An 11,426-nucleotide genomic window follows, 5' to 3' on the forward strand; every position below is an offset into this window, starting at 1 on the left:
TGACCAAAAAAGAAAATAGTTGCTGCTGTTATCAGAAAAAAGTCCTTTTGAGTGTGGGATTGTTCAAACCTGCATATCTTTTGCTGAGCCTGTCCCAGCAATACAGGGGCAGCACTGACCTCCATTTGCACAGTGGGGAGCAGCATTAATCACAGAATTGTTGTGGTTGGAAAAGACATTTAAGATCATCAAATCCCAGCATGACCAAGGCCACCACTAAACCATGTCCCCAAGTGCACATCCACATGTCTTTTAAAGTCCTTTGGGAATGATGACTCCACTGCCCTGTGCTGGTGTCTGATCATCCTTTTGAACAAATTTTCATCAATATCCAACACAAACCTCTTCTGGCACAACCTGAGGCTTTTTTTCTTGTCTAGTCCCTTGCTCCCTTGAGCAGAGCCTGGCGCCCACCTGGCTGCACCCTCCTGTCTAGGAGCTGTAGAGAACGAGGCCCTGAGCCTCATTTTCTCCAGGCTGAGCCCCCCCAGCTCTCTCAGTCTCTCCTGGTGCTCCTGCCCCTTTCCCAGCTCTTCGATGTCCTTCTTGAAGTGAAGGGCCCAGAACTCATGATAGAATTCAAGGTGCCTCAGCAGTGCCAAGCAGAGGGGACGGGCACTGCCCTGGTCCTGCTGGTCACACCGGGGCGGGCACAGGCCAGGATGCTGTTGGCCTTTGGGGCATCCAAGGAGCCCTGGGTCTGCACTGTGGCCTTGACTGTGTCCAGTCCAGTGGAACAAAGGACATGAGAGAACATGGTCTTAAGATGCACCAGGGCAGGTTTAGATTGGACCTTAGGTGTAATACCTTCACAGGAAGGGTGATTAGACTTTGGAATGGGTTGCCCAAGGAGCTGATGGAGTCATCGTCCCTGAGGTGTTAAAGGAAAGACTGGACGTGGAGCTCAGTGCCCTGGTCTGCTTGACATGGTGGTGTTAGGTCAGAGGTTGAACTCGCTAATCTCAAAGGTCTTTTCCAACCTAATTGATTCTGTGCTGGGCCACGCAGCCCGCGGCTGTGCGGGCTGGAAATGGCGATAAAGGGGCAAAGCCCGCAGGGCCCCGCGCCCGGAGGGTCCCTCATGGCCGGGCCCGCGTTCCCCCGGCAACCGCGCGGTGCCGAGATGGCGGCGGGCGGGGGGGCGGAAGATGGCGGCGGCCAGGGCGGCACCGCCGGGCGGGATCTATGGAAGGTCGGGCGGGATCTATGGAAGTGACGGGCGGGCTCTATGGCGGTGACTGCCGCGGCTGCGCACACGCGGCCCCTCCTCCGTCGGGCTGCGGGCGCTGCGGGTGCGAGCGGCACCGGCACCGGCATGGGCGTGCATGTGGAGACCATCGCCCCCGGCGACGGTGAGCCGCGGCGAGCCCGCTCCCCCCTACCCCTTCTCCCTGCCCTCCCCGCGGCTCCCGGTGCGGGTCCCGGTGCCGCGGGGTGATGGCGCGTGTCTCCCCGCAGGGCGGACGTTCCCCAAGCGCGGCCAGACCTGCGTGGTGCACTACACGGGTGAGTGCGGGGCGGCCCCAGGAGCGGAGGGGCGGCAGGGTCGGACCGGGCTGGACACCGAGGGAGCGGGGCCTGCCACCCCCCCGCCCCCGGCTGCCTGCAGGGACCCCGGGCGCGGCGGCTCGGATGGGCCGCGGCGCTCTGTGGGGAAGACGGGGGTCCGGGCCGCTATGGAGGCCTCTCCGGGGGGCGCTGGGGTGGGCATGGAGGTCCTGTCGGTGCCCCGTGGCCGTGGGGAGCCCCCGTTATCCCCGTATTACCCGCAGCCTTTTCAATGAAGGGGCCTTTCCCACGCGTGTCCAGCCTTCTTTTTGGGGGTGCACTGGGGAACGACCCGGAGGGGACGCCGGGCGCAGGCGGGGGCACCCCGGGTAGAGCCGTGGGGGTCCCAGGGCAGCCGAGACCCGTGGGCTGTGGGGCGGCGGGCCCGGAGCCCTCACGGGCTCCACGAGTCAGCCCCGGGAGCTTTGAGGTCTGCGTCTCCATAGCGGGGTCCCTCCTGCCACAGCTCCCCGCAGGAGTGCAATCCCCTCCCCGGTCCTGCCCCAGTCCCTCCTCCCTTGTGGGGTGACACCAGGGTACCCGTGGGGCCGCCCCGGACCCGCATCCTGGGGTTTTTTGGAGGGACCCCAGTGTAGGTAACCAGGGCGCTGTTAAGTGATCGGGGCTGTGCTTTGATGAGGGGCTGCCCCAAAACCAGGGAGGGTCATGTCCTGCACCAGCCTTCTGCGAGGAAGGCTGGGGGGTAAGAAACCAACCTTGGGACCCCAGAAAAATGCTTTGGGGATCACTCTGGGGGCTCTTGTCCCCCTCGGCTGCCTTTTGTACAGCGTTGGCTCATCGGCATGGTAAAAATGAGTTAATGACTCATTTGTGACTGTTTTTTGCTAATAACCAATTCCCTTTCCCGCCCCAGCGCTTTTTGCCTCCCCTCGCTCCCCTTGGGGGGCTGGGGGTGCCCCTCTCTGCAGAACGGGGCCTGGCCTGCTGGGAGGGCTCGGCGGGCATCCAGCCCATCTGCTGCTCTTCCATCTCCCCCGTCCTTCCCGTTCCCTCGTCAGCAGGGAGAGGAAACAGCTTGGTCTGCCCGGCCGCCCCGTTTCCTCTGCCGGTGGAAGAACAAAGAGAGGCTGGCAGGCAGTCAAGTGGCTCCCGGTGGGCCAGTCCTGCCGCCTGCCAGCCCTCCCGGCTCCCAACCCTCTGGCTCTCTGCGCCGGCTCTATCCTCCTGCAGCGCTGCTGGAGCTTGGCTGATCTCCCCCAGCTCCGTCCCCCACCCCAGCAGAACTGTTTGGGGTCACCAGCATCCTGTCCCCACGTCACGGTGCTTCAGGCAAAGTGCTACGTGGTGACTTGCTCACAACGGACCCTCCCCAGCAGCAGTCATCTGCTGCGCCTGGGAGCGGTTCTCTAATTTCCTTTATTTTATTTTTTTGTTATTATTGTCTCCATTTGTCCTTTATCCCCACCCCCATTCCGTCTGCAGGCAGCTCCTGCCCCCCCCGCCTCGGCAGGCAGCAGGAATCAAACACCTCCAGGCCCTGATGCCATTTCCCTGCGTCGGCAGCGCAGTTCCTGCAGCCAGCCCTGCCAGAGACAGCAGCGGGGTTTGGCTCATGGGGAACCTTACAAACCTTTGATTCCCAGCCCGGTTGCAACGCTCTCCGATCCCAGAGCAGCATCAAGGATGGTGGCACAGTGCAGTGCTGGAGGTGCTGAGCTCCAGGACTCCTTCCAGAGCCCTGCGTTGGCTCCGTCCCCAGCTGCCCTTTGCTCCAGTGCTGGGGAGATCCCGTCTGTGGTATGCAGGAGGCAGCTCTCCCTGTGCTGCCTATGGATGTACAGTGGTTTGGGTAGAAACCACTTGGAAAAAAAACAGTGATCTAAGGGTGAGGGACTGTGGGGAGGCAGCTTGGTCAACCAGTGGCTGCTTCTGCCTGTGCCCAAGCTTCTGCTCCATGGGGCATGGCCCTGCTAAGAGCATCCCAGGATGGACGGACAGCTGGGGTGCAGGAGGGCAGCGCAGAGGAAAGAGGTGGAGAGAAGAGCAACCTCTGGGCCTCCTCCTTGGAGATGCCAGTTGCTTATGCTGGGATTGCAGAGATGGAAATGTATGGGGGGAGCTGATGGAATTGAACCTGTTCCCTCTCCTTCCTTCCAGGTCCTGAGTGTTTTTGTGGAGAGCTTGTGCCATGGGGTGTCCAAAAAAGCCTTTGATATGAAATCTGCTATGCTGGGCTCTTTAAGGAACTAAATCAAGGATAAAGTTCCCCGATGTGCCCAGTGTGTTCAGCACACTTTGCTTTGCTTGCAGCAACTGGCATGGAATGGAACAGAGTGTGGGAGTGAGTCAGTGGGGAGAGGATGTGAATTGGGGGCCAGCAGAGCTAAGCCCCCCTGAGTCAGAGCAGGGAGCAGAGTGGGGGTGCTGTGCAGTTGGGGCTCCTGCAGTACTGATGCCAGGGGGCCCAGCTGTATGGGGAGACTGTGGGCACCCCACTACACTTCAGAAGGGGAAATGGGGGGCCATAGTCATTCTGGGGAGTGCCAGGACAGGAGAAAATCTGACATGGATTGGCCAAATGGCTTTGCCTGTTTGGCAAAGCGCACTCAGCATGTGGGGTCTCTGAGGGAGTTGGGCTTGGAGCAGAGAGGGATACTGGAGGAAACTGCATTTCTCCAGCAGGATAGCACTGAGGGGACTGCTGTCCACCCTAGCACCTGTGCACAGTCCCTGGGGCAGCTCCCCCGGCTGCTCTGGGTGCTGTCCTCAATGCTCTCCCACTGCTCAGTGAATGCCCTGTGGTTTTGTTTCCTCCCAAGGCGTGTGACTGCCAGTCCATGGTTTGTGGCAACTGTGGGAGCTCAGCGCCATCTCCTGCACCCCTTCCCTGACTGCACTGGGGTCCTCTGTCCTGCCAGGCTTTAACAGTAGTGGGCAGAGCCTCTCCCCATCCAGCTGTGGATGATAATGGGGTGGGCTTAAGTGATAGAGAGTGCTGGTGGAGGCAGGATTGAACTTCATCCAGGCATCCCTGCCCTGAGCAGGGGTTTGGAGCATGCTGGGTATTCCAGGGCTTCTGGCAAGGGTTTTCTATCCTGTCCCAGCTGGAGCAGAGGTGCCTGTCCCACTGCTCTGGTCTCTTCCTGCCTCTCCTTGGGAGGCTGGCTTTGTGCCGGAGCCCCTGGGCAATGGCCGTGCCAAGGATCAGCACCCCGGAGGGGATGGAGGGGTGCGGGTGGGGCTCCGCACCCCTGGCAGAACCCGACCCGGCAGGTTTGTCCCAGGGCTGACTCTGCCTGCTCCAGCACTGCTCTCTGCTGCCTCTGCCCGCCCAGGGGGCCCGGAGCCAAGTCGCACGTTGCAGCCAGCGTCTCCCAGCTCCTGCCTGCCAAGTGTGGCAGAGACCTGGCAGCACCATGCTGCCCGGCTGGGGCTGTGCTCCAGAGCCCCCACTCCATCCCATGGCTGCTGCAGCCTCAGCTGTAGGGCTCTCTCTTCTTCATCACTGTGATTTCCTGAGACCTCTGGGAGTTCAGATTCTTCTAGGATAGAGCCAGGGCAAGTTAGTCTCCATAATCCACCTATGTGAGCTCTGCCATCCTTGCAGGACTGAGGGTGACAAATATGGAACCCATATGCTTGGATAAGCTGGGATGTGCCAGGGGCTGTCTGCTGGTCCTGGGGCTCTGCTGGAGCAGCTGCTTTTGCCAGAGGATGCTTTGCCTCCGTAATAGCTTTAAGATCTTGTTATCTCCTTGCTCAGGGATGGCAGGGATGAGGAAATGGTTACTCATACTTGTCCAGGGCTGGAGAAATCTCCCAGGAGGCTTGTGGGCAGAGGAAGTGCCTGAGATGAAGATGCAGTCTCCGAGGGATTGGAGACTCTTTGTTTTTCCTGCTGGCATGATGGGGGAGCACGGCCAGGCTCCCACATATGACCTTCTCCATCCTGATTTGGGAGAGCTGAGTGATCGATCCCTCAGGCTGCTGCAACCAGCATAGTCCAACAATCCCTCTCTTCTGCCAGCTCTGAAACAAGTTCCTGAGGCTGGATTGGGACAGGTGAGCTTGGCAGCGGGCTCAGGCAGTGCCATCCACTCCAGGGTTGGCAGCATCTCCTGCACTGCTGCTGATGCCTCTGCATTCCCTGGTCAGGACAATCTAATGGGATTCACTTTGCCTGGCTGCAAATGCCCCGCGGGCATCCCAGTAGGCCTGCTTGCTGTGACAAGCAGGGCGTTGTGCTGCATGGCCTCTGGGGTTTTTCCTTGATGGGTGTCCAGGGCGAGGGTGGCAGAGCTGTCCTCTCTGTGCCTCCTCAGCCACCTCGACCCGTGTGAGCGCCAGAGGGCTCGGAGCTGAGTCAGGGTCAGCTGGGGCCACAGCCAGGCAGCGCTGCTGGTGCCAGCCGGCATGGCCTGCCCCATGTCCCTGCTGCCAGGCGGGAGCAGGGCCAGCGGACAGGAGCGAGGAGCAGTGCCAGACAGGCCTGGAAGCAGGTTCAGCAACAAGAGGTTTATCCTGGAAGGAGGAAATGAGAGAGCTCCAGATTTACTATTCCAAAGTCCAGGGCTACAGCGTGACCGGCTGAGCTGATGCTCAACACGAAGGGATTTTTGCTGTCTGTTAAATTAAAAGCTTAATTCTGCTCCCTGAGAGGAGCCCACAGGTCTGGGTCCTTATTGCCCCTGCAAAGATGATGTATTTTCTCCCATTCCCTTCTTTCCATTGAACATTTCCCATCACTGTGGCTGCTGGTCCCTTTGTGCCGTTCCCTGTGGTCACTGTGCAAGTAGGGGCTGAGCTTCCCCATCCCATCTTTTTCACCAGACACATTTTCCCTTGCACATGTGCTCTGGCAAAGGGAAGTCAATCTGCCCCATGCCATCCTGAGGAAGTTTGGTTTTTCAAGACTGTAGAGCACTTTCCAGCCAGGATAGCAGGATTTTGGGCTTTTTTGTGAAGTGAAGAAGTGTTTTGGAAGAAAGTTTAATTTTGCTCTTATCACAGAGGGCTTATTGTACAGGGCACTGGCTGTGTTAATTCAGAGCTGGAGCTGACTGGTGGAGTTACTGCTCCTATAAGGCAGTGCCAGCTCCAAGATTCCCCAAGAAGGTCAGGCAGGGAGCAAGGGAGGGGAGGAAATTCCTCCTTAGCTCATGTTGGGGAGTTATATTTAGCTCTGGGGATATCAGCCTGGCTCAGCCCATGCTGAGGAACGAGGGCTGCCCCAGGCACATGCATCCAGCACTTGGTGCTGCCTCTCCCTGTCGTCATTCCTGGGTCCAGGAGGGATTAAGCTTAGATCAGCTGGGCACGGGCAGGGCTGGAGGCCAGTCACAGCCTCCAGATGGGGCAGTGTCATCAGTGTTTTGGGTGCCTGGTGAGGAGTGAGAGGTGTGTTTTCTGGTGGGATGGGAAGCACGAGGTCGGATCATGCTGCCTCATAAATGGCTGTCGGTGGTGCTGCAAGGTGGGCAAGGTTTTCTTTCCTCATCCATCTGCTCCCCTGTCTGTCCTTGATCCTGGCCCAGAGGAGCAGTTCTCTTTGGGTCAAAACATTTAAATATCATCCTTCTCTGCCCCAGAATGGGTGATGCTGCAGGGGTTTCCCTTCCTGTACAGGTGCTTCCCAGGGAAGAGGAGGACAAGCTGAGACACATCTTTGACTCAGAGCCATGTGACTGTCACTTGCTCAGGCTGCCAGGTCACAGCATCTCACATCAGTGCGCGTGGCTCTGTCCCTGTATCACCATCACCTCCCTCTCTCTCCCCAGGTATGCTGGAGGATGGGAAGAAGTTTGATTCCTCCCGCGACAGGAACAAGCCGTTCAAGTTTGTGATGGGCAAGCAGGAGGTGATCCGTGGCTGGGAGGAAGGAGTCGCTCAGGTACCCACAGCTCCTCTGCCTCGCGCTCCCCGTGCCAGGCTGTGCTGCGCCAGGAGCTGCAGCGTGGGCAGCAATCAGTGTGCATGCAGCTCGTTCCCTCTTTTATTATTTTTTTATTTTATTCCCCTGTTCCACCCCCTCGGCGCTGGGAGGTGTGGGTGTGAATATCACCTTCTGCATTGCCACCTGCCAGCTGGCAGGAACAGAGCCGGGCCAGGCCCCAGCAACACCTACGGCACGCCGGTGACTCAGCGGTGACATTTCTGCACTGAGTTAGCTCTAAACGAGCACGGCGGGAGCGCTCAGGCCTCCTGGGCTCCAGAGCCCACGCAGAGGGAGGGCTGGTGGGCACAGCACAGCTCCAGGCTGTGATCCCACGCTGTGGGCACAGCACAGCTTCAGCTCCTGCCCGTGTGACGCTGCTCATTCTGTGCCGTGCTGGTAACACAAACAGGCACAAGTATGCTGGTGGCTGGAGGGAATGGCCTAGCATTCCCTGCCTTCCCTTGTGTGAAGGACATCTCAAGCCCTGCTCCTTTTCCAGCCTGTGCTGCCTACCTTTTCCCTCTGACATTCTTCCCATTCCTCTGGTTTGTGCAGCCTGGGTCCTTGCTCTTGGCCAGTGTGGGGAAAGCAGTGGGGACAGGTGTGTCCTCTGTCACTCACCTGGTAGTTGTGCCCATCTCCTGACATCCCTGTGTTTCTGTCCCTGCCCCAGATGAGTGTTGGTCAGCGAGCAAAGATGACCATCTCCCCAGATTACGCCTACGGCTCCACTGGCCACCCAGGGATCATCCCACCAAACGCCACTCTAATTTTTGACGTGGAGCTCATGAAATTGGAATGACCCATCCCAGCACCCTGTCCTCGGGTAAGGAGGGGCAGCTTCTGTCAGGGACTGTGTGGATTGAGGACAGCTCAAGGCCCCTGTGTTTGATCTTGGGACAGTGTGGGGAAGTGGGATGGGGGCGAGAGGAGGGAGTGGGCAGTAGTAGGGAATATGAGATGAACAGAGCAGGTTTGTGGCTGTGGGTAGAAGCTGCCCTTGGGAGTCTGGTGAGCTGGGGTTCAGGTCACTACAGTGCTACATGCAAAGTTCCCAGCCTGGCAGAGCAGGTTCATGTCATGGAGGTGTAGCAGTGCCAGTTCTTTGTGCTTTGGGTTCTGAGTATTGTTGCTGCACCAAAGCGGTTGGGATGCCACACCTCCTCCTGTCTCTCATGCTGCCAGGGCATGAGGCTGATGGTGTGGGCTGGAGCCTGTGACTGGGATCCAAGGGTTGGAGCACTTCTGCTATGGAGACAGGCTAAGAGCTGGAGTTGCTCAGTCTGGAGAAGAGAAGGCTCTGGGAAGACCTTGGAGCACCTTCCAGAGCCTAAAGGGGCTCCAAGAGAGCTGGAGAGGGACTTGGCACAAGGCCCTGAAGTGACAGGGCAAGGCAGAACAGCTTCACACTGACAGAGGGCAGGGTTAGATTAGATATTAGGGAGGAATTCTTCTCTGCGAGGGTGGAGACGCTCTGGCACAGGCTGTCCAGAGAAATTGTGGCTGCCCCATCCCTGGAAGTGTCCAAGGCCGGGTTGGATGGGGCTTGGAGCAGCTGGTCTAGTGGGCGCAGGCTGAAACGAGATGGGTCTTTAGGTTCCCTTCCAACCCAGGCTATTCTGTGTTTCTGTGGGCCTCTGCTCTGGGGTGGGGTCCCCACGGTGTGGGCAGGGTGGGGCTGTGCTCCCCTCTGTGATCAAGATTTGAGTGCTGCTCTGAGGGCCCCCTGTGGTTTGTGTGGAGGCTGCCATGCCCTGGGCATGCTCCCTCCTCATGGGGCAGGCAGCTCTGTCACACTGCTTCTGCTCTCTCCCCATAGGTTTGGCACATGGAGGAATCCAGAATCTCAGCTTCAAGAAGAGTGCACATGACTTTGTACGGAGCTTTTCCTGATAGTCCACTACACTCATTGTATAACCTTACACCTTGATTGAATGCCTTTGGTCACTAAGCTTTGCGTCTGACTCTTCCTCCTTGTATCGTGTTTTTATGTCTTTTTAAACTATACACCGTAAACCTCAACTCTTTTTGGGTCAAGTTCTTAATCTTATTTTTGTTCCAGGTGTAGACTGCGTTTTCCCAGTAGCACGCAGATGGGCTGACCTTAGATAGGAGTCATTTGAACAAAAGGAATCCTGTTAGTTACTCATTTTGGTGCAGATTTATGATGTTTTCAAACCAGAAATTGCTGCTGCTGCAAAAGCCATAGCAGAGTGAGGTTGTTGAGGCTGAAGGGATGCAGAGAGCAAGGTAGCAGTAGGCTTGTTTATAGGAATTCTGCCTGGAATGGGACAGCAAGGGAGCCTGGCTTTTCCCTGCTCCCTGGGGAGCGTCACTGGGGGCATTGTGGGCTTGCTCTGGGAAAGGAGTGCTGCTCTGCCCCTGCTTCACCCTGCCATCTCACGGTGGGCCTGCCTTCCCTTCCAGACCACTTTTGGGTTTAGGCAGTTGGGTTTCTACCAGAGCTCCACCACACCCTGAAAATCCCATAGCATGGAGCTTTCTTTAAAGAAAAAGGAAAACTGGACAAAGGGAAGGTGCTGTCTGCAGGGGAGGTGGTGGGAGCTCAACTCAACAAAAATGCCTCTGTCCTTCTCCCCTGTGGAAAGGAACTGTCAGCCCCCTGTTGTCCCTGCTCTGAGCACACCTGCCCATTCTCTCCTGCCACCTGATGCTGGTCATCGCTGCTTGCCTGGTCTCACAGGTTGCATAGCTGTGCCCTGTGCCCCCTCCCTCTGCCCTACCCAGTCCATTGGTAACAGAAATTCCCACTGGTCACTTCCTTCTCCACCGCACAAAGGTATCAAGTTTATTATCGCAATAAAAACGCTTTATGCTGGCTTTTCTCAGCCCTGTGTCCTGGAGGTTTTTCCCTCGCCCGTCTGTCGCTCAGCAGGGGTGGGGCTGGGCTCTGGGGGTGCTGTGTGGGGTGCTGTGGGTGCTGCTCAGGGCTTGTAGGGTGCTGTGCCAGGCTCATGGGGTGCTTTGGGTGCTGTGCCAGGGTTGTTCTGCTGTGCTGCTGTGCCTTAGTGTGAGTCTCAGGTGCTCAGCCCTGGGAGCACAGTATGATGCCTGGGGCTCCTGTGCTCTGTGGGGAGGTGATGGTGGCCTGCTGGAATTTGCATAATTAATTGCCTCACCATAACCTCTTAAGCATTGCCCTCACGGCCTCATGCCCTTGTGGTTGTGACTCAGCCCCGACTGAAAGCATGAAGGATAGATGGATGTATGTTCCCATGGTCCTTGCAGCTCCAGGGAAGCCTTTCCTTGTATCTTTCTGGATTTATTTCAGTCCTTTTTGAAAGCATGTGGCTCAGGGAGCACAGCAGATCACCTGCTTTTTGCTTGTTTGCATGCAGGACCTGCTCAGGCACCACTGCAGGCCAGTGCTGGCAACCTTTGATCAGTGTGCCACAAGTGATAACACAGCCACGATCAATAACACAGCCTGGCCCAGCTGCCAAGCAAAGTTTATGTGTAATGGGTCCTGGAGGGAGCAGTGGCCCTGGGGCAGGAGCAGCTCCTGCCATTGGGATGCATCCAGGAGCATGGGGCTTGCACAGGACTGTGCAGGGATTAACACTGCCCTTAATTGCTGCTCAATTAAGCAGAACACGAGCTTGTGGGGCACCAGCACCCTGCTCTGTCCGTTGCTGTGGCCGTTTCTGGGTGGAAGCTTGAGGCCAGTTTGGGTTTCTCTTCCTGCAAAGCTTTTTGCTTTAATTATTAACTGGTGCCAGGCAGTGCCATGGCTTCTGTCTGGGGCTAAGTCAGGGCAGGGGGGGAGGCTGAGGGAAGCCCCCTGCCCTTGGGCCCTCAGCCCCTGCATAGCTCCTGCAGCACCCATGAGTGCAGGTGGGGGGTAAGTCCTTCCAGCTGTGGTTTTGTGGGGATGAGGGTTTCAGGGAATGAACAGGCTCCAGGGAGCAATCCTCTCTGTCTGTGTAGGACTCTCTCTGCTGCTGGAGCTTGGGCTGTTTTT

At 57.7% G+C, this 11,426-nt stretch overlaps 1 protein-coding gene across 1 annotated transcript; it reads left to right on the top strand.

Moving 5' to 3' along the window:
• The first annotated feature begins 1,228 nt into the window (after positions 1 to 1,228).
• Positions 1,229 to 10,293, top strand: FKBP1A (FKBP prolyl isomerase 1A). The gene is made up of 5 exons (XM_033074970.1): positions 1,229 to 1,352; positions 1,459 to 1,506; positions 7,287 to 7,399; positions 8,118 to 8,270; positions 9,264 to 10,293. Exons 1-4 carry the CDS (start codon positions 1,229 to 1,231, stop codon positions 8,244 to 8,246), a joined length of 414 nt encoding a protein of 137 aa, XP_032930861.1. The 3' UTR covers positions 8,247 to 8,270; positions 9,264 to 10,293.
• The last annotated feature ends 1,133 nt before the right edge of the window (positions 10,294 to 11,426 follow it).

Source organism: Catharus ustulatus, chromosome 17 (genome assembly GCF_009819885.2).
Source record: "Catharus ustulatus isolate bCatUst1 chromosome 17, bCatUst1.pri.v2, whole genome shotgun sequence".
NCBI lineage: Eukaryota > Metazoa > Chordata > Aves > Passeriformes > Turdidae > Catharus > Catharus ustulatus.